The following is a 23,641-nucleotide window of genomic DNA, read 5'->3' as shown; positions in this document are numbered from 1 at the left end:
GGACAAAAAAAAAAAAAGTCTGTCTGGCACAAAAGGCAAGAAAATAGACCGTATGGAGGGGATTAAAGGAGTTAAGTTGCACTGAAGGCTGGAGTCTTGTAAATTAGGCTTGGGAGCGTAATTCCTGTAAATTAGGCTTGGAGGAGAATGCAGGGGGTGCTGAATGGGGAGAAATAATTGTAACAGAGAATGTGTCTGTTGTATGGGCAATGATCCTATTAACAAAGGTAGTCACTGCTATCTACATACATGAAACCCTGTTAACAGCCTCAAAGCCACTTTAAAAATCACCTTTTCAGACCATTTTAAAGCAATTTGAGTCGAAGGACAGGAAACTCCATGTCCCTTTTGAGTTCTGGGTGAAGAGGAGGCTCAGGGAGTTTGAAGCATCCCATGCCAGTCATTTCTACATCACCAGATTTGCTTTGACATGGTTCATAGCATCACTCTGATTTTCTCTGGGCACCCTATGTGTTAAGAGAAGTGATCCTCAAAGGTCACTGTGGGCCTGCAATTGTGGCGTGATCCTGAAACACTCATGGGCTGTGGCTCAACCACAGTTCAGGATATGATATGACCATGCTGAATCAAATTAAAAAAAAAAAAAAAAAAACAACAAAAAAAACACAACACTTATTGTAACAAGGGTGGTGGAAAGAAATATCCTACTGGGACATCTGGGAAAATTTTTAGGAGAAATATCCTTTGTAAATTGCAATAATAACATGATGAGCTTTTTAAGTCTGTTACAAATTTCAGCATATGGCACCACAGCATGGTACTGCTCCTTGGTTAAGGTCTCTGGGCAATACTGGATCTGGCTAAAAACCAGAAAGATGTTGCTTCCTTTTAGTTTCCTTTTGAAATGTTTAAAATGTTTTATTTTAGGATGGAACAAAGTATTGGCTTCCTTCACCTCCATATTTCTCTTGGCTTTTTCTTTTTTCCTAAAATTTGAAGTGCTGGACAGAAAACATCATTATTGAAAACATCACTGAAAGGATTATCAAACTTTTTATTTATCCCAAATACATTTTTCAGTAGACACAACTTTTATGCAGATGGGTCATCCTGCTGACTTTGCTCAGGCTGCTCATGTGTGAGTTGTTAAGAGAGCCTGAGGCTCAACCTCACATTACTGCTGTGTCAGAAGCAGGTTTACAATTTCCATAGTTCTTAAAAAAATAACTTGATTATACTTATTGTCTTTTCTAGATTCCTAAAGAATGATCTCACTTCCATTAGGCTCTGTGGGTTTCTGTAATTGCTTTGTATAGGAGGAAAAACACTCTAAAGAATGTTTGTTTCTAATATTAAAATACAGAAAATAAATAAGCACAGATATTCTCTGCAGCCCTATTGCTTGGGGGTAAAGGAGAATCCTAGGTGGAAGACATGAAGAATGGAGTTAATTCTTTACAGAGGACTGATTGTACAGGGATGAATCTTTTCTTCCAGCCAGATAAAATGCACCCATATCAGTTGTTTCAGAGAGCCAGTTGAGCTGATGTGGGCTGCTCAGTGACCTCCATGAAATGAAAGTCAGTTCTTTGCAAAGAGATGCCCCTTGTAATCATAGAATCATAAAATTATTTACATTGGAAAAGATCTTCAAGGTCACCAGGTCCAGCCTGTGACCCATCTCCACCTTTTCACCCAGACCAGAGCACTGATTGCCACATCTAGTAATTTTGTTAACAGTTCCATGCGTGGTGACTCTACCAACTTCCCGGCCAGTCTGTAGCAATGCTTAACTACCCTTTCCAAAAAGAAATTCTTCTTGATGCCCAACCTGAGCCTCCCTTAGTGCAGTTTGAGACCCTTTCCTCTTATCCTCTTGCTAATTACCTAGGAGAAGAAACCAACACCCACCTGGCTACAACCTCACTCCAGGGAGTTGCAGAGAGCAATAGGATCTCCCTGGGACTCTTTTTCTCCAGGCTGAGACCCCCCCTGCCCCATTCTCTCAGTTGCTCAATTTTTGTAATAGACACAAAGAGACAAAACAACTTTCTCCTGGTGAATGAACTCCCATCCTTCTGGTGTGCAAGCAGAGAAACCAGAGAGCACAGGAATTACAGAAATAAAATTATGAAATGCCCTTATAATCCTGTCAGGGTTGATTTTTTGATAATGCAGTGTCTGCAGGAGGAATTTCATGCAAATGCCAATCTGCTGTAAGCAAGAATCTGTGTCCATCAACCCAAACATTTATATACATATATATGTATATATATATAAATAAAATTGTATCTGTCTATTTATATGTATATAAAATGGATTTTACACCTCTTCTCCCTAATTCATTGTCCTCATTATATCACACTTCTGGGTATCTCCTGCAGAAGATCCTCACAGGGGATGACCAAACACCCTTTCCTAGGTTCTCCAGTTTCTAGAGGTGTGTCTCAATGTGTTGTTGATTGTGCTGTCTAAAAAGTTTTGATTTCCTGGTGATGGATGTTAGTCCAATTGATGTTAAATAGCATGGAGCTGCTTGTTATTTGTAAGTCAGGCTATTGGAGCCATTTATCCTAGTTTCAGCCCTTCCCAATATCCACAGGCAAAATTCTGAGTCACTGCAAAGCTGATAAAAGACTGAGTTTTTCCTCCTTCATGTTCACTCAAGGAGCCCTGAACCAGGAAAAGTTACCAGCAGTATCATCCAGAAGGCCTGTATTTATGATCCACAGCCCAAACATCCAGGAGGAGCTGTAATAAGGCAGAAAATTGATGAGCCTTATAAAGGTTTTATACAACTAAACCCTGGAGCCTTATAACTACATCTTGCCAAGAGTCACCTTAATTCAATGTTTACTAATGATGTCCTTCATCTGTAGTGCCTGTATCTCTTCCTGTCCTGCAAAACCCAGTGATAACGCACTCAGCAGCAAAACAAAACCACCAAAAGGACTATGTCACTGTAGCCTTGATTAATCCCAAGGTCTTTATCTTTCATTATCAGTTTTTAGGAGTATTTGTGGGAAATGGCAACAAAACACTGCTGATTCACATCTGATGCACTTCACACCCCATCGATGTAGATAATTGTACAAGTTACAAGGATGTGGAGAGTTCTGGAGAGAATTCTGTCCCTGAATCTTATGCTCATGTCAAGGGTATAAATAACTTAAAATGGTTTGAATTGTCATGCTCTCTGGTGGGATGACACCCCAAATATGAGAAACTATTATTATTGCCCTGACTCTGGACATGGCAATGATAAAACTCTGTAATGAATTAAACGTTAATGGTTCCTTTCTTCACCATATAAAGGGATTGAACCCTGTTATGAGGTCTATGCACCATATTGATCAAGTTTTATGTCCCCTCAGGATAATTAGAACAGCTTTTCTCTGAAAAATACAAGCATCCTTAATTAGATAATTTCACTCTGGTGTTTGCAAAAGAAAGCAAAAAAAACCCAAAAAACATATAAAACCCAACAAACCTCACAAAATATGTTTAGGTGAAAAAGGATAGTGTCAGGGCTTGGTTGTCTTGTTTTTCCTAAGCCTGTTTTATCAGCTTTGGCAACTGTTTTGCCCTGTGTGAGAAGGAAAAATACCATAACCATAAAAGCGCACACAGATGTATTGTCTGAAAGCCACAAGAGTTGTGTCAGAGGCTTTAAATTAGCAGTTTCATGTCATCTTTTTCTCCTCAAATGTTCACCTTGTGGCCATTCAATGCATGCTGCTGTTCAGTGTGAGCTCTGTGTGATGGTTTGGGGCAGATTGATTTGACTGATACATGGATCAGATCCCAGCTACCGTTGGGAGAGAAGGTGTCACTGAAGAACAGGGCTGAGGCACCTGATTACTAATTAATCAGACATGAGAAAAACCTCATGGAATCAGCTTCTATTTAATTATGGAAGCCTCATTTGGCATAGGAGCATATGCTGCTAACTCAATCGAGTGCTTTCAACTGACATCAAATAGTAATTATCAGAAAGAATCAAGTTTTTTGATTATTCATACTAATTTATTGAACACTTAAAATTAATGAACCTCAGTTATTTTAAATTTGCTCAGTTGCACTGGGAGAAAAGGAGGGAGGTAGGGAAGGATGGGTTCCACAATTTAAAAGTATAGAGACTTGTTTAAAGATAAAATAAGTAAATTACAATATGGCATGAAATCCCATCGGTGGGTTGATGCACACAGAGGAAAGTTCCAGGCATGTTCTGGAACTGAGGAAAGTTCTGACAATGGCTTCATTGATACAATTCTTCTACCCCCCAGAAAAATCTTCCAACAACACTTTAGGGTCACCATAAGGGGCTGGGCAGAGGACAGGAGATTTATTTGTTTGTCAGAGTGTTTCTATTTTAACCTACAGTTGTTCCAGTCTGGTGACTGAAAGGAAGTGCCTTTATATGCCACTGGAGATGAAGAGGAGGTGGGATTTTAGCTGGGTCTGAAGCAGCTTTCTCCTGCTCCTCTTTGATTTGCATTATTCTGGCCCTTCTCCTGCTGACAATACACGGGCACAAAGGTTACCACTGTGATAATTGCTGCTGACCCCTTTTCACAGCAGAGAACACAGGGTCCCTGTCTCCAGTCTATAAAGTCTGACTAATTAAAGCATCGCTTTCAGATACCAGATTTTGGGAAAAAAAAAAAAAAAAAAAAAAAATCAAAACTGAACTACAAAACAAAAGCTGTATCTCGCAGTTTGAGCCAGTTAATACATTATGCATTCAATGGTGTGATATCGCTTGTGTGAGTGGAACTGCTGTGGATTTATAGTGGGATAAATGAGATTTGAGTTCCAGCCTAGAATTTCTGATTGTTGAATGTTTTCTTTCTAGCTGTTTCTAATGAGTTGTCTTGAGACCTTCTGTATCTGTAAATTAAAATATGTTTGTTTAATCCTTTCTCAATGCATTAAAAAAAAAAAAAAAAAGAAGACAGAAAGTGCTTAGAAAACATGTTTAGTTGCTTTTAAAGAAAATATTTTTGTAAGAAATGTATAATGTTGTCAGAAATTCATGTGTGGAAATTGATTTACTAATTTTTTTTTTGTGTTAATTCGAAAGGCCTTACTGTAACTCCCTAAAATTCTCTGTGTTCAGTCACAGGAGCTGACTTAATTCAGGTCACACTGAAAGAGAAGGAAAGAGTGGCTTTACCTACCCCAGGTATGTGATAGTCTGTGTCAGAAAACATTGGTCTGGGAGTCACACCATTTCTTTTTATGGCTTTTTCAGGAGTAAATTGCTATTGTTCATTTCAGTACTTTGTACATCTATCAAGCCAACAGAGGCTCTTGGTATTCATTTAGGTGTTTATTGAGCCCTATCTACTATTGCTCAAGATAAATATGTGATTCCACAGTATAAAAAACTATAAACTCTCCCTGGCAAATACCACAGCAGATCAGAAAAGTCATGGAGAATGTAACTCTATAGAGTACTTTAGTGCTCCACACTTTGGTATTGCTGCTCAGTTTCATGTTTAATCAGACAGAAAAATATACCAGAGACAAGGGACACTTCCACATTTTGATATTTGGGGGTATTGTTGCTTAGAGAGGCTACCTGGAACAGGGGTTAAAGTGTAAAAGGAATCAAGTAGGTATTTCTTGAAAAGCCTTAAAAGGATATACCTTGGGCAGAATAAGAGCCTGGCTGTGGCTCCACCCAAGATGGACCCAACAGAGATGACAGGTCATGAGTTTTCACACCTTTATAAGTTTTGGTCCATTTACATATTGGGGCTAATTGTCCAATTACAATTTCAGGTTACGAAGTCCCATCCTCACAGATTTCTCTCCTTAATTTGCTGTTGTTCACAATTTTTGGGCCTGAAGCTGCAATGGTGTTCTTGGTTCTTGGGCTGGAAAAGGATTGTTTTGTCCAACTGAACTGTGAGGAGAACTTGGTAACACTTTATATGAAGTTCAGAGTCACACGCTAAGACAGAACACAATCTGAAAAATGTCAAAGCTAAAACTTAAGGCATCATATTAGCTGCCTTGCTATGTTGTGGTTAACAATAATCACTTCTGTGGAAAAAGGGTTTAGAGACATTTTGGCAGGGTGTTTCTTCCAGAACAAACAAGTGATTGGAGAGACAGACCCAAACTTAAGGAACTCGACATGGGTGTAATTTCTGTGTTTCCCTGTGCTAACAACTGAGGTTATTTTTGTACACCACAACATTACTGAGCTGGGTCTAGCCCCTAAAATCTTGGCATGTCCTTGCTCCCATATTTTCAATCCCCAAAGAAGCTTTCCTCAAGAAAAAAACAGCCAGAATTCCCTTTACAGTGGAAGGACAGAAGTAGGTGCTTGCAGAGGCCTCCAGAGGGAGGCCCTGCCTGCATTAGTCTGGGATTTACTAAACTTAGTGCAGGATTTTCCCTTGGAAGCTTCCTTTCCTCTCCTTAGGGACAACAAACCTAGGGGCAATTCATTTACGGAGCCTGGCTAGTTAGCTCTCTAAAATACAAGTGCAAGTCAATCAGCTGCATCTTGTGAACTCAGTTTCTTCCAATATTTTCCTAAGGCTCATGATTTTTCTTTTGGATTGACCTGAGAAAGAAAATTTTGGAGAAGGAGCAGGAGTTTCTATGTGTCTTGGTCAAGCTGCTTTTCTAAGGCAGGTCTTGGTCACCCCTTGGAATGGGAAAATTGCTTTTCTGGGTGTTAGCAAGCTTGTAAGAGTTGATCACTAATAATTTTAAATTTTTTGTACTTTGGGAAAGTATGGAAATTCCCATGCCCTGGGAATTCAATCAATCAGTTTTCTTTAAACATGGAAAATAACAGAGAATAGTTAGCAGTGACAAAAGGAGGATGTTGATGCCACAGATGCTGACTATCAAAGAAACAGTAGTTCTTCCAGCTACAGAAAATGATAATCCTGTCTTTATGTGTTCTGTTTTGTAGTTCCTTCTTGTGCTGTCTTGAAATGGTCACTCCCAGAGGCATGGAATGGTGTGGGAAAAGGCTGGGGTGGATCCAATGGCAGCATCCCAGGCCCTGGGGAAGACGTCATCATTTTGCCAAGTACGTGAGGATGGAAAGGTGTTTGATTTCTGTGGAGGTACTGGGCTCTGCCTACGTTGGGATTTATATTTCTGTTCCAATATGGGCTCCTTGGCCCTGATGGCCATTCCAGTGTGTGCAGGACCCCATATTTGTTCCTTGTCACACAGACTGCAGTACAAAAATGTAGTTTTTGGAAGAGAATGATAATTCTTTTCCATTTTCACATACATATGAACACAAGCACTTATGCTGACTTTCAAGCTGGACTATGTACAGGGACCTTAATTCAGAAGAAAGCTTGTAAGAACCACAGCTCACAAAGAGCTCATCATCTCTTGACCCATCTCTCTCTGTGTTTTGTGCAAGGATCATATTTTACATTTCTGCATAACCTTCCATTGTGTTTGCTGTTGCAATTCCAATTTATCAATGGTAATTTCTCAAACCATTTGCCATGGATGCCTCCTAGATATTTTAGCTTAGGCCTGTATTTCAACTTGAGTTACATCTAAATCCCTGTTCACCTTACAACATTACTGCATGAAAACTGGATTTTAGTAAATGCATTAGGGAATTTGCAGTAAAATCTAGAGAAAAGTTTGTGATAACCATTTTACATAAGAGCTGACCCTCCTTTTTTAGTTGGACAACATGAGGTCCTGAGTTCCTTTCTAGATACAATTATTGAATGATCCAATTAATATTGTTTGATATGTACATGAAATATTCCAGAACCTGATGCTGTCTCCTTTTTTGTTTGAAACCAGTTAAGTCTGTCTACCTGTCACAGCTCCACTTCTGGAAATTTTGAATGTGGATAACATTGCTCCATGTCTATTCCTCTCCCACCCGGTTTCAGTTCATGGCTTTTGTGGAAGCAAGTGTTTGTGTTGGTATTTGAGCATGGAGCTTCAGTCATGGTTAGGGCTTCTCTGGCCTCTGTCATTAGAGATTTCATACACACACACACACACACACACACACACACACACACACACACACATATATATATATATATATATATATATAAAATTGAAGGTTACATTAAGAATTATGATCCACCTTCTCTATATATTTAGTTTAATCTTCAATTTTCTAATAAGTATGGAAAAAAACAAAAACCAAAGCCTGTACTTTTAAAAATATTAATTTTCTTCACTTTTGGGGGGAACTTACATTGAGCTGAAGAGTAGATAATGCTGGAGTTCAGGGAGAATTTATTCATGGAAAGGGTGGTCAGGCATTGGCAGGGGCTGCCCAGGGAAAGTGGAGTTCCCATCCTTGGAGGTGTCCAAGGAAGGTCTAGAGGTGGCACTTAGTGCTCTGGGCTGGTGACAAGGTAGGGATCAGTCACAGGTTGGACTCGATGGTCTTGGAGGTCTTTTCCAGCCTTAATGATTTTGTGATTCTGTGATGACCAATTCACCAATATCAGCCCAGATAAGACCAGAACATTCCAGTTTTCACCATCATGTATCAGATATAGATACGAATAGGAACAGGGGCAAATTTACACAGTGAGTAACAAATTAATAAATAAATAGGTTTGGCTGAGGGTTTGGAGTTCTGTTGTTTAGATCAGATCAAGAGTAGATGAAGGATGAGTTTGTGATGCATGATGAATAAAACTCTTCTGTGTTTCCTGCAAAGGTGAGGAGCTGAAGCATGTGCAGAGAAGGGCAATGATGCTGGGGAAGGGTCTGGATCACAGTCTGAGACACCCAGTGGGGTTTTTGGGGCTGTTCTGTGCAAGGCCAGGAGCTGAACTCAGGGATCTCTGTGAGTCCCTTCCAACCCAGGTTATTCCATGATTCTGTGATTCTATAAAAATCTCTTCGCTCCCATTGCCAGAGTAAATGTGTTTGTTGGTTGATGTGCAGAAACTATTCTACTCTCCACTGCCTTTCTGGAATCCTTTGATTTTATCCTGAGAACACAAACATGAACACAAACACAAGCTGTCTATCACACCATCTATTTTGTTACATCTCTGCCTTTTCTGGTTGTCCTCTCTCTATTTTATTTCTGCTCTTCCTCTTCAGTCCTGCTGGTTTGGAGGTGTGAAGACACTCACTTACATTAGAGTCAACAGAGTACAGGGTCTTAAATTAGAGTCATGGTCCTCACCAGGGTGCTAAGGGCACTGCATTTGTTGCTCAAATAAATGCATTAAAAATTAAGTTAGGCAAGGTGAATTTTCTGTCCATTTTGCATGCTTTTCTTTGCTGCCAAAAGTGTCTGAGTCTTCAGTTCAAAGAAAGCCAGCCCCTTGCTTGGATCCAAAATCTAAAATGAAATCAACAATTTTAAAATGTATGTTTAATTGTAGCATTTTATGGATGTTTCTCTTCCCATTTCTGGCTTGTGCAGACCCTGCTAAACTTCAAATGACTCCAGATGGCTTCAAAACAGTGAGAGTTTGTTCTCATGAGAACAAATATTCTACAAACCACACAAACTTTGTGCTGATATGCACATCAGAAGAAGTTTCTATGATTCACTCCTGGCAAGATGCAGCCGTGTCTTACTCTTTGCTGTCTTCTAGTTACTTAAAATTCTCTTCTGGGAGTCATCTACAATGATTTTCTGGTTGAAAACCAAAACATGAGCTTGCTTCTCGTATGCTGTGTATGACTAGCTTAGTCCTTTCAGCCCCCAAAGAACAGTTTTAGAGTCAAAAAAGCAAATAATAGATCAGTTTTCAGGTCATAAAAGCAAATAATAGATGCTTAGTGCTCATTTCTAGTATGAAGAAGCACAGGGGAAGACTTTGGTCAGACACTGTTGAAATCTTTGACTGAATGTGGATTCCTAGAGTTCACTGGTAGAACTGGAGCACTGTCTAAATTTAGCTATTGAAGGCTTCAATTTGCTTATTTAACAAAAACAAGCAGAATTGCAACATTAGGGCTACCTCATGGGCTGGTCTCAGGAAGGTTTGAAAAGGTAGAAAATGCCTATATTAGCAAAATACATATTAGAAACCAGGTTTTAGTGTTCTTTCTTGGTGTCTGCTTGACATCTGGAGATTTGGGCAAGCTTGGAAATTGGGGTTGTTTACAAAGTTCTTTCTTTTTTTGCCCTGATTCACTTCACAGACTTAGTGCAAGGATGACTTTCACATGCAACAAAGGCAGGTTCCTAATGTAAAAGTGACTTTTAGTGTTGGTGTGTTGCTACAGTTCCCATCAGTATCTGTCTCCCTGGTGGATATGAGTATCTTCCAGCCTGATCTGGAAATTCTCAGCTCAGGCTGACACAGCTTGTGCTTTTATCCCTGGAGGTTCATCCTCCAGAGCCACAGCCATCCCACAAGGGCCTCTCACATGCATCAGGCTTCAGCAGCCACACCACCTTGGAAAACAAGCCAGAGGAGTTTAGTCATGCCATTCCAGCAGCCAGCAGTGGCATTATATTCCCAAAGCCCTGGGATTTTCAGGGCTTTGGTTTATGGTTTTCAGTGTGGCACACTCCTGATGCAGTGTGCTCTGGGTGGAAGGAGAATGTGTTACAATTCCAAGCAAAGGAATGCTGTTTTGAAGGGTATTGATATGATATCATGTAGCCTCTGGCAATTTCTATCTTCCTTTTTTTTTCCTCTCCAGTGGTGGAATTCACTCTGTTCTTCATTTTCTGATTTTGATTTTCTTTGAAGTTTTTCTGTTTGAAGAGATGAATGCTGGAGTACTGTATCCCATATAATAGCTCCTCTGTTGTGCCTGATTTCCATTCAATTGCATGCTATGGTGTTTTATACAGCAATGTGGTTGATCAAAGGCATTTTGTGTCATTGCTGGAGTCATTAATGCCTTCTCAGTATTGTACATCTGAACATTAAGACTCTGGCATACCTGAGCTTTTTGTCTGAAGAAAGCGTATGTACAATGAAATATTGCCCTGTTCTCAAGCTCAAGGTATAGTTTGCTGAAAGTGTTTTCTTGCCATTATATGAATATTTTCATATATATATATGAAAACAGGTGGGAAAAGGTGGGAAAACAGCTCCAGTTTGTCTTTCTCTGAAGGCAAATCCTTTGAGACTTAAAGTCTATTCTTTTAACTGCTAAGTCATATCTTCCTCTATGAGGTAAATGAGTATTTTCTTTAAGGAAGTTGCCTTTGAATCTGTTTGCTTTCCTCCTCAAGTGTGGAAATACTTTTTCCCCCCTCAAAGGAGTGTTCTGTTGTTTCTGCAGAGGAACATTTCCCCCTCTGAGGACTTCACACCCCAAGCATCACACCCAGAGTGTTGTCCTTTTAAACTGAGAAAACTCTAGGTTTGCAGAGATATCTCTGAGTGGGGGAATTTCTCACTCCTCTATTTCAAGGCTCACACACATGATGCCACAGTAACAGAGCAGTCAGCATTTCCTTTATAAAACCTTTTTTAGAAAGATTTGCAACTCAGCAAAAAATCTCTGTTCTAGACTGAAATGTGACATATAAATGGCATGCCTGGGAGCACTGCTTCTTTTCCTTGTAAAAATGTTTCAGCCTGTGTTTGATGAATATACTTATGGCCTTTGTCAACTGCAGCTTTTTGCCACATTCTTGAGCTGTGATTTCACAAACTAGATTCCCCTTCTGACTGAGAGATACCATTTTAACAATGTCTCCCCCTCATTCTCCTCTCTGTTTCATATCCTCACATCCTCAGCCTTCCTTCCACAGCTCTGCAGGGCATGGGACTGTACCTGTCCTGTAAAGAGATTATAGACAGGAATCTCTTCATGCCTGTAAAAATATATTAAGTACTAACACTGTAACACTTAGGGGGGGTAAAAAAAGCACTTGCTCCTTAGAGACTTACTTCATCTGAATGCTGTGAAAATTTTGGAAGCTTGAAAGATGTTTCAGCTCAGGGATGCAGGGAATTTGTTTTGGGATGAGGGGTTCAGACTAACCATGGCTTGCTTCTGTACCTGGTATAGTCCTTGAGAGCAAACATCCTGGGCTTTCAGGGTGCTCATGGCCAGAGAGAAAGGATGAAAATACAGAAGGGAAAAGGAAGAGGTGGGATAATTGATTCACAAGGAATATGTAGGTAGGAGACAAACAAGTCTGTAAGCAGAGTCAGAACTCCAATCCTGAAAACAGAACCTGAAATAAAATTTTCCTTTCCCTGGAGGTTGTGAAACTACAGGGTTGCAAAACCAAGGAGTAAAAAACTAGAAAATGCTACTATTAAAGACAGCCTACTAATATTTTCTTTCAGTCCACTTCGGAGTGTACTTCATGAAGGTTTTCACAGACTTATATTGATTATGTTTCCTGCAAACAGGGCTTGGAAATTTTGTTAAACCTATGTGCTAAATAGTTTGAGCCAGTCCCTGATAATATGATTTTTGGCAAGGAATTTCTCTGTGCTACTCATTTTATGGCCATTTGTGTTCTTATCCACAGCAGTTGCCAATGTCCACAGACAGCAGTGAAAGTGTTAAGTAGCTGAACCACTTCCCAAGACACTTCATGGTTCTTATATTCCACACAAAACCAGTTTCAAGTGTCCCATTCTCACCCCTCTGTCAAAATACACCAAAAAATATGTGTGTTCCTTAATCTCTCCTGTTTTCTATATCTATGCCTTGTAATAAATGCTTATGAGAACAATGAGAGTCACAGAAGATCTCTGTGTAGGGTAGGGCTGCCATTATGTTGAAGATTTTTTTTTCTGCAATCTGTTCCTATGAAAGCCATTATTAGAACATATTATTGAGCCCCTTTTTAGGGAAACACCTTGCTTTTCCTTCTTCCAGGAACACCCACTGACTGAGAGATGCACCATACTGTTACTCTTGTCAATAATGAAAGGGGATGGAAACCACAGTTTCAGGGCCTGAGCTGTTTTCCAGTGCAATCAACTGAGAAGCTCTTAGTGACATCCAAGAGCATCAGATGGGCCCTGGGGGTTGAATTCACCTCTGTGCAGCAGGCTGCCTCTAAATGATCCACCATTTACACCCTTGCTCATGTCCTACTTGGAACACTTAAGAGGCATTTTACAGGTTCCCAGGCTGCAGACTTGCAGCTTTAGGAAGCAGCAGTGATGTTGTCATTGTGCTCAAGCCACAAAAGTTTCCACTCTTTTCTGAAATAGAAAAATATCTTCCTTGCTTTCTCCTTATGGATCTGAGGGGATGGTGCTTTGCCCTGGTCATTGCTAACTGATTTTTAGAGGGGAAAATAAATGCAGAATGGAACTCATGGTGGACCTGGCGATGACCTCAGAGCTCTTTTCCAACCTTAACAATTCTGTGGTTCTATGAGCTCTGGCTTCCTGCAGGTTGTCTTTGTGTAAGCAAAGATTTCCTCTTGGATGGTGGGGAAGAGGTGAGTTTTCATACACTAAACCTAACTGAGAGCAAAGCCAAGATGAAAAGAGGGAAAAGTGGTAACAGAAAGTCAGTGGAGGTAGTTCATGGTATGTGGCTGCAGTTTGTCACCCTGATCTATTCTTTACAAGGTAGGGACTTACAGGTCCTTTGTACTATGATGCACCTTGGTGATACTGATGGATATTTTTCCATTTCCATCAATCTTAGAATCCCAGAAGGGTTTGTATTTGAAGGGGCCTTAAAGCTTATCTTTTTCCAACCTTCTGCCATGGGCAGGGACACCTTCCACTAGACCAGGCTGCTCCAAGCCTTGTCCAACCTGGCCTTGAATGCTTCCAGGGATGAGGCATTTTGTTATTCTTGTTCTCTTCAAAAGAACGCTCTTGTCCTCTCCAGTTCCATGAGGCAAAAATGGGAAAGATGGGGAGAGACTCTTTACAAGGGCCTGGTGTGACAGAACAAGGACTAATGGCTTCAAACTGAAAAAGAGCAGGTTTACATTAGATATTAGGAAGAAATTCTTCCCTGAGGGGGTGGTGAGGCCCTGGCACAGGTTGGCCAGAGAAGTTGTGATTGCATCCCTGGAAATGTCCAAGGCCACATTGGACAGGGCTTGGAGAAACGTGGGATAGTGGAAGGGGTCCCTTCCTATGGCATGAGTTTGGAACAAGAAGATGTTTAAGGTCCCTTTCAACCCAGGCCATTCCATGATTCTGTGAAAACCAATCTGAATAACATAAAACTCAAGCCAAACTGACATTCTTCACCAGCTCGCCACACTTTTTGTCAAGTAGTGTTGTCAGGCTGCCATTGACCTAAACAATCCTCTCCTTTGTTTCCCAGACAGGACCATCCTGGTGGATGTGGCTCTTCCCCCTCTGAGAGGACTCTACATCCTGGGGACCCTTGAGTTCCCCAGCAACTCCAGCAACGTCCTGAGCGCAGCCTGTGTGGTGGTGCTGGGGGGTGTGCTGAGAGTGGGTGAGTGAACAGCTGATCTTTGGGATGCCTGGGGTTTGTTTCTGCTCTTGATAGGGAAAAAACTGTGGAGAACGACTTATAGTGTCACCATAAACATGCTGTCCAAACTAATGCCCCGTGGCTGGCTGGATATCTGCAGTCTGGACACCCAGGATCCATGTGAAGCATAATGATTATCCACTGAACAAATTACCTATTCCTTTAATGGCAACGTGTTACAAATACTGCAATCTGCACCTCACTCCTGGTTTCACTGGGGCAGAGATTTTATTTGATATGTGTAAAAGCCCTCCCTACTTCCTGTGGGGTTGCTTTATGAGACAGTAATTCCTCAGGGCAGGATCTACCCTAGTGTTCAGGCAATGCCTGGTGCCTATGGGCATTAATAGGACACTTTTTGTGACACAGAAATATTTAAAGCCAACATAAACATGAACAGAGTCACAAAGAATTCCCTGAATGCCTGGAAATCTTGCTGTGGTATGAAACAGCTGGATTCAGCACACTTGTTCTTCTCATCCCTCTGTACAGATGAGCACCAGGACCCCAGGAAGGTCCCACCTTGCCCCTACTTCCAGCTGTTCCACAGTCCCCAAAGTCACTGGGGCTGTTCCACATTATTTACAACAGTCAGGATCTGTGTTTTTCCACTCTGAAGTAATTATTCACATAATTCCCTTTAAATATCAAGGTTTCTAAAGCCAGGCATTATATTTACTTACAGGAATCCTTAGGACTCTGGGATCATATTGTTGATCATAGCTTGACCTTTCTCAAGATTGGTTTCATGAACTTTAAAAAGAGAATTTGTTTGTGTAATCACCTCCTGAGGAAGTCTGCTTCAATATTTGTTTGTTGTTAATCTCAAGGGACTGTTTAGTTAATATAGCACTGGCCACAAAAGTTATTTTGCTGTCTTGTGTTTTTCTATGGAAAAAGAGGTTGGAAAGCTTAATCTGGGAGGTTAAAAATATAAATACTTAAAAGAGTGTCAGTCATTTCTTACTTTTACTCCTTTGCACTTTAAATATGGTTTCATATTGGTTTTAAGAAAAAGCATGTGTTCATTGCTAAACACTTATTAAAAAAACATTGAGGCACTTTGCTGCACAAACTCCCCTCCAGCACATCTGTGAGTAGTAATCATATTAAAAGCCAAACAGGTATTTGCAGCTGTTGAGTCACAGTCCAGCCTCTCCTGGAGAGCTGTCCTTGTTTCAGCTGTGAGATGATGGGTGGGTAGAGACTCTGCAAGTTTCCCACGTCTCATACTGGCTTCTCTGCCTGCATGTAGAGCTGGGAGTGCCTGTTTATTCCTCCCTTCCCCTTTCCCTTCCCATGTGTTCGAGGCCTTACGGTAACGTCTTGGATCCCATCTGTCCAATCCTGCCTGTTCCATGCCTGAAGGAAGGGTTTTGAAGCCCATCTGTCCGACTCCACCACGCCCTAAAGAAATCCTGACACAAAATAGATAATGAGACAGTTTAGTAAACAGATTTAATAGATGTGGACATCAGTGTTCAGCACTGCCTGAGCAGGATCTCAGGTCGGCATCATGTGAGGCAAATCCCCAGGTCCTGCCTGTTGTGTAATTTCTCCATGTTCAGTGTAGCAATCTATAGCCACATGCTGTTCCTTCTAATTCTGTGGCCTGGGACGAAGACTTTCTGGTAAAGCTGGAGTATTTTGTTCCCTTAAACTCCTAGAGAACAATGATCAGTTTAGAAATTCATCTTATCTGGTTTTAGTGTCCTCCAGATCACTTGACTTCTTTGCAGAGACAAAACAATTCAGAAGGTTAAATCATGACCATAAATACATAGGAACCAAATGATGATGGCAAATATGTAACAGAGGGGAAAAAAAATCAGTGTAAAATTGGAGTTTGTCAACCATAACAAGAACCTAATTAATTTTATAGAAACAATAATTTACAGGTAAACTGGGATGAGAAAATAGTGATGGTTGGGAAATCAGAAGTTTTGGAATACCATTCACTCTGCAGGGTCAATCATCACTTTTATCTTTAATGTATGATCACAATCCCTGTGAATTATGATCCCTGGAAGATGTGAGATGATTTAAGATCCACAAAGAGCTCTGTCAGAACCCTTGGAAAACCCAAAAGAAAATGTGTGGATCTACCCCCACAGGAATTTCTCGGTGTGCTCCTAGACCTTCAGTGTTGTTGGATCCAGGGAAACTTTCTGATTATTTCTACTTCCATAGTCCGACCTCTAAGATAAGGAGTTTCTCTCTTTCACATTATCCTTCAAAGTGTTTTATGATGATGTTTGCAGTAGAATTTTAGTTACACCATTTATTGCTATTTCTCTGCACTATGATACTGTAAAAATTGGCTATTTTTCCACCTTATGAAAGGAGAGTTTAAGGTTCAGAGAGAAAAGAAAAGTGCTAAATATCATTAGCACATCTGTGCCCAAACAAGGTAAGAAATTATGAGTTCAACATATCACAGTTGTTTTTCCATTCTCAGCTAAGATGTTTCTGTCCATTTTAACCCACAAGCATTAAAAATCAGATGATATGTGCAGAAAGTGCCCCGTTCCACTGCTGAGCAAAGCCCTCAGCTCTCAATAAACCTGAAGAAAATGCTGAAGTTCATTTGGCACACATTGATCCATTGGACTCCTCCTGAACTAAGCTGCACTCAGCTGCTCTTTGCTGGCAGGCTACTTTTGCTTTTTATAGTAGAGCCCGTCAAGTAATTATCTAGATAGGATTTCTCCTTTTAGTTTCAACTTGTCACATTCTTTCCTTCACATATCTCCTGATGGCTGCTTGTCAGTCATGTCACTCATTGGAAGCAAGAAGCCTAAGGTCATCATTAGCTCATGGCTTGATTGTCTGGAGAGGGAACCCCAGACAGTTTTTATGCCCTTATCTTGTTTGTGGTAAGAGCTCTAATGCATTTTTTCTCCCTCTTTTCCAGGAAGAGCCCCCATACTGATTTGTCAAAGGGTAAATAAGTGTATTTCATTAAATGGCCATGTGTTAGCAGTAAATAAAGAACAGTAATTAGAGCACCAGTGAATTTCACCAATTTACTGTCTTTTCCAACTTCTCCAGCACCTGTGTTGTGTGGGTCCCATCTTTTGCTGTGGGCTGAGTCCCACCCTGCACACATCATCCCTGCACAGCTGTCCAACTTGTATGAAGAAGGGATTCTGTTGGTGTAACAAGATGCATTTTCATTCCAGATCACAGAGAAAAGTGGTTTGAAAAGATCATTGGACTATTTGTATTCCCTTCAATGAACCCCTCAGCCTGTCTATTTGGCTTTTAGCCCTCTAAGCCATTCAGTTTCTTTCAACTGATTGCACCATGTAGGGAAGGGATTTGGTTCACATGTTCAAGACACCCAAATTTAGGTGTGATGTGGGCATCAGCACATGAGCTGCTGTTCCAGTAGAGGTCTATCCAGTATAACCAGTGGAGCCCCTGCAGTGGGACTGGTTGATAAAGGTAACTAGAGAAAATCTATATTAAAAAACATTAAAAAAATTAAAAAATCTACATAAAAAACCCGAATGCAGGTATATGATTCTCCCCAGAAATATGGTTCAGTTGCCTAATTATAAGGATTTTATATTGTTCTGAGCACCCTCAGGTGTCTCCCCTGCCTGCAACTTCTTCATAAAAGTTCCACTCTTCAGTCATTTATCCCTGTCTTGTATCTGCCATCCAAGAGAAGATTTGGAGGGCACTGGGACTCTCAGATCCCATCCTACGTGTCTCACCACTTATTCCTCATTCACCTCCCACTTCTGGCTGTTGGTTCCTACTCCACAGCTGTGGAAATGTGTAGCTGAGGACTTCTGAAATCTTCTGTACATTTGGCAAAAAGAGGCAACCAAGTGAGGTCTCCTTGCTTGGCTGCTCTCCAGAGTGCAGCCTGAACACCTGGAGGAAGCTCCAGAAGTGAACCAACAATAGGTGCTGTCCAGCTGTGCATTGACCATGAATAAAAGCTTCTCAGACTTTCTGGTGAAAGTATGGCACTGTTTTCAAAATAGCTGGGTACTTAGAGTCCAAGAAGTTTTGGATTCTGGAAACAGAGATGGAGGAGATGGTCCCAGTAAGATGCTCAGCAAAGTCTGTTTGCCAAGTGAAGGGAGGAGATCATATCTCAGAGATTTCATTACCCTTATATGCAACAGCTGTGGCAGAGTGTTATGTTGTGAAAAAAAGAGAAGGCTAGAAGGGAGGAAAAACCCACTATTCTAGGAAAGAATTGAATGGGTTTTGCTATGGAACAAAACCCCAAACAATACAACAAAAATCTGTCAGGAGGAACATCTGGAGCAGAACCGAAAGATGAAAACAATGGAAAATACTTTTAAAACTCACCAAACTAGATCCAGACCACAGTCCAGAAAAAATGAAAATCTGGGTAGAAAAACCACATCTCTATTTCTGTTCTCCTGTTTATTCCCTCCTATTTTTCTCACAGTAAGTTTTCTCCTGTCCAGGGGTTAGACCTGATGAAGGATTATGAACCAGCAGAAACCATTGTGCCAACAGATCTGTGTTACCATCTCAACATTTGCATCTCACACTTCAGGACAGTGTTTATCATTGGTGAATTTATTAACACATCAGGCTGTTTAACACAGGATTATCATAAATGACTGGGGTTTTTTGCACTGTGTAGTGCAATTGGAAGAATACATTTTTGAGGGAGTCTTGCCTCTGTCTTTAGTGCCTCCTGACCTTTTCCGCACATCTCACCAGACATTTCCACCTTTTGGCAATTTCCAGGTTGCAAGTATCCTTTTTTCCTGGTTCTCTGCCAGCAGCATGTTAATATTTCACTTTATGATCAATCAGGTTGCTCATCAAATTGCCAGGGCTTCCAGCTGGAGTAGGAGCATGAAAGGGGATCCATTTCCACTCATCTCATGCAGGATGGGGAATGGGGGCAGTTTGGTGTGGTCTTATGTAGGATTTGCTCACCACAGAAAAGTGGGACAAAAAATCTGAAGTTTTCACATCCAAAGTACAAAGATGGACACTTAAAGCCCAGATCCTTCACTTATGTGTTGCAGAAATTATGATTCCTGTTGTTTGTGGCAACTTGCTGTATCCAAAAAAATTACTTATTACAAGAGCTGTGATTTCATTGCTAGTTACTTCATAAGGTTCTGAAATTTACCCAGCTCCCATGACTTGTGTGAATCAACAATTTTGGAGTCCCCTTATTAGTAGGCTGAAATAGCTGCTTCTTCCATATCTTCATTTTCATGGGCCATTCTCCTGGAATCTATTTATACTTAGCCAGAGTGTGTATCTGAGACCTTACTCAGCTTTTACCTTTGTTTTTCATTTTTCTCCATTCATTCCCAGAGAGATTCTTACCTTTTCAAAACCTCTTGCCTTATTATGTTCAATATTAGAGAATCACAGAATGGATAAAATTGGAATGGATCACTGAAGGTCATCTAATCCAACCATTTTGCTCAATCAGGGTCCCCTAGGGCATTCTTCACTTTTTTCCTAATTCTTCACTTCTAAATTCCTGCTGGCTTTCCTAGAGTATCCTTGTAATTGTTCTCTCCAGTTGTATCAGTTTATCTGCTTACTTCCAGAATCTTCCCACAAGTTTGGGTTCCTAATAAAACATTGAATGCCACAGGATTTGCAGGACCAAACCTGGCTGAGTCCATGTCCCCATTCCAGTTCACTCAGGCTGTAAATTAGTGTGTGCCATGTTCCTGCTGTACTCGTGTAGTTTGTTAATCACAAAGTTTTCTCCTACTAAGCCAAGTGCCTTGGAGAACCCAATTATACAATATCAAAGCTATTATCTTTATCAACTAGACCTGTAATCTCATTAGGAGACTATAACAAGGAAGTTTCACAGGACCTTTTTTTTCTGTAAAAGCAGGTTGATTGGCATTAATTATATCATCCACCTTTAATGATTTATTAATTGTGTTCAGAGTTGGACTTTCCATTTTTATTTATTTTTCCCCTAGAATCAGTGTCAAGTTGACAGGCCTGTAATTACCTGGGGGTTTTACTTTTATCTTTGTTTGAAATATTGGCAAAATATTAGCTTTCTTCAAGGACTCTCAGACACCATGAGTGATCCCAAAATTATTGGCAAGTCCACCTTAATAGTCCAAAGGGTTTCCTGTAAAACTCTCTGCTAGCACTTGCATTCAAGTTACTGAAATCCATTGATTTAAACCCATGGAACTGGGGGTTCCAGTGGGTTTAAATCAATGACTAATGACAATATGCAAGTATTAAGCCTATTTTTTTCTAAATATGCTTAAAAAAAAGAGAATTTTTCTGCTGATTGTTGACTATTGTGTTCTTTTACATCATTTGCCAATTACAGTTTCCAGCCACTGCAGAATTTCTGTGAATATTATCTCCCCTTTTAAATTTAATTTTATTTTCCATTATAAATAGTTTTATTTTGACCTTTTTTTCTCACTCTGACTGTATTTTTTATTTGTGTGGTTTTGGCTTTTTTTAACAAGGGTAACATTTCTTAATATGTCATGCTTTTTTGGACTAAAATTTATAAATTTTAGGTAAATGTAGATGTAAATCTTTTAAGGGAGGGAGAACTTCCAGTTCATCCTACAGAATCCCCATTTCCAATCCTTTGTACATGATTGTTAAGTCTGGAAACCTACTTAAAAATTGCTTTAAAACTGAGCTGATAATTGAATATATGAGATGGTTTTAACTGACTTGACTATAATAGTAAATGTTTTGTAACTAGGACTAAAAAACATGGAAAATTGTGAAAGCGTATTTGGAAACAACCTAATTCCTGCTTTTACTCTGATCAAAACACAGTTATGGGAATTTAAACAAGGAAATCCAACCTGGATTGGGTGGATGATGGACACTAAAAAATAATTCCCTCCATGTCCCCAGAGAACATATGTGCTCACTGGGGTGAGATATATTATATGGGGAACATGCAAGTCTTGTACTGTTTGCCTTTTACCCATTCAAAAAAAAAAAAAAAAAAAGGTGTACAGAGAATTTAAATATCCTCAGTTATCATTCAGATGCTGGTGGGGAACAATTAATTGTTTTATTGATTTCACATAAATAAAAAAAGGTTCTTAAAGCAAAGTGTTTCTTTAGGATACAAAATCAGCTCTCTTTTCCAAACTAGTAATTCTTAAATATTAAAAGAACATGACAGGACAGCTAATTTTACACAGATACATATATATATTTTAGTTCTACATCTGCTGCAGTTTTCTGTTGCATAATTGATTTAATCTCTAATTTTAAAGGAACGCTGAACTCCTTTACTGGACTCTGCATACATTTCTCCAGGGCAAAAACTGTCCTACTTTTTCCTCCTTAATATCTGTTTAGTTCTGGGCCATTTTCTTCTGAAACTGTAAACTACCCTTGGTGAGAGAAATGGAGGCAATGTTGGAATACAGTTTGCTGTGCAGACTTATCACCATTGCACACACCAAAACTTCTTGGGCACTTTCTTTTTCCCTACTTTTTTTCTTTCAGCCTTTCCATTTTTCACGCCCTTGCTGCACAATTATCCTGCCACGGGTGAAGGAGCAAAAAGGCAAAAGCTGGTTGAGAAAGGAAATATTAATTCGTTTATTTAGATATTTCTTTAAAATCAGATTCACACGTATTCTCACCCTAATTTCCCTCCCATTTTCAATGTCACAGAGGCCATGGATACTTTTGTGGTGGGTTTGATGCTGTTTTGTTTTTATTCCAGGTTCTTTGCAACATCCCCTAGAAAGGGATTTAAAGCTGCTGTTCCTTCTTCGGGCTTCTGAAGGGATTTACTGTGATCGTCTGGAGGATATAAATGTCCACCCAGGGAGTATTGGTATGAAACATGAATTCCACTTTTTCCAGCGAACTAATTTTTGGTAATGTCCAAATCTACCACTATTGAAACTGTTACTACATTGTACAAATAAACCTCAAACAAAGGTGCACATATTTTAGAGCTAACATTTAATCTTCTGGGACATATCATCTCTATGAAAATCTTCTGTATTTTGGATTTGTTCTCTGGTTTTGGATCCCTTTTCCAGGGTGGGGGAAGAAAGTTCATTGTCCAGAAAGATTAATAATAGCCACATAATTTTTTGTGCTTTTAATTCCTGGAGTTTTTACCTAATTTTTTTACTTAGGTAATTTTTTTTAATTATAGATATCATTGTCTGCAATTCCTTTACTTCTAATTTGTGTCAATGAGAATTCTGTGGTAAAATCCCCTCTTTTGCTTGCACATGCAATGGTCATTTCAATTTATTGAGGACTTATTGCTCCTTCACTTTGTATTTTGAGTGAAGGTTTTGTGCTGTTCTTACACTTCTCATAAAATGTAGAAACATACTTTAATAAATATAAAGATTTCCATATATTTAGTTATTGTTTCAGTTCATCTCAAACTTCTTTTTCTTTAACCTTTGAAATCCTCCTTCTGTTCTTTTATTTTTTTTCCCCAGGAGTTTATGGACAGGTGCAAATTTATAGTGCTTATCCTAAGATGCCTTGGACACATCTGGGAACTAATGTTGCTCCTGGCAATGAAAGGTGGTATTTTGGCCAAATATGCTTTCAAATATTAAATTTTGGCCCCTGTTGCTATGACTTGTATTTAATATTCCTGTGAGTTACATTATTCTTTCCCTTTGTGATGGGCTCTGTTTGAATCCTACCTAGACAGAAAAAAACAGCCTAGGTAACAGAAAATTGTACCATGATGGGGAAGCTGATGACCTTAAGGTCCCTTCCAACCCAGATTAACTTTAATTGTAAAGAAATCTAAATTCTAAGGATGAATCAAGCCTCCCTCCCTCCTTTTTCTCCCTTTTAGCCAGGCCTAACCAAGCCTCACTGGAAGAGTTCCCATCAGGGTAGAGGTGTCAGCATTTAGGGAAATGACTGTAAAGATGAGCAGTGGAAGAACAAAGACCTCACCAGCAGAGCTCATTTGTTGTGATCTCTCTCAGAGTTGTGTGTTCAGTGTAGATTAATTGTTTAAGAATTGCTGTGTAGCTGATCCTGATCCAAATCCACCAACTTTAGAATCACCCTCTGGAAATTCTTCTCCTTCCCTGACTGAGTTGGGAGATCAGAGTAAGCAGGTTCGACTGGAGCAGGCCAGTTAAACACTTGGATGAAATGGATCCAGGCTAGATCTGGGTTGCTGCCCAGATATTTTATGTGAAATATCATGAGGTGCTAAGATACAAATGTTTGGAGTTAATGCATGTACATTAACAGCACAAGAGTCTTTTCCATTGTTAAAATAAAGGGGAAAAAAAAAAAAAGAAAACTA

The 23,641-nt window shown here is 39.8% G+C and overlaps 1 protein-coding gene across 1 annotated transcript in view; it reads left to right on the top strand.

Annotated features, from left to right (window-relative positions):
- Window positions 1-23,641, top strand: part of PKHD1 (PKHD1 ciliary IPT domain containing fibrocystin/polyductin) — a 232,400-nt gene that overhangs the window by 132,473 nt on the left and 76,286 nt on the right. Inside the window, exons 49-53 of the mRNA XM_077781772.1 lie at window positions 5,081-5,146; window positions 6,899-7,018; window positions 14,179-14,316; window positions 22,064-22,177; window positions 22,806-22,893. Of these exons, the coding sequence (XP_077637898.1) occupies window positions 5,081-5,146; window positions 6,899-7,018; window positions 14,179-14,316; window positions 22,064-22,177; window positions 22,806-22,893 (526 nt within the window). The remainder of the gene's footprint in view (window positions 1-5,080; window positions 5,147-6,898; window positions 7,019-14,178; window positions 14,317-22,063; window positions 22,178-22,805; window positions 22,894-23,641) is intronic.

The sequence above is a fragment of the Lonchura striata genome, chromosome 3, assembly GCF_046129695.1.
Source record: "Lonchura striata isolate bLonStr1 chromosome 3, bLonStr1.mat, whole genome shotgun sequence".
NCBI lineage: Eukaryota > Metazoa > Chordata > Aves > Passeriformes > Estrildidae > Lonchura > Lonchura striata.
Note: the sequence above shows the minus strand (reverse complement) of the source record. Positions and strands in the feature narration are given on the sequence as shown.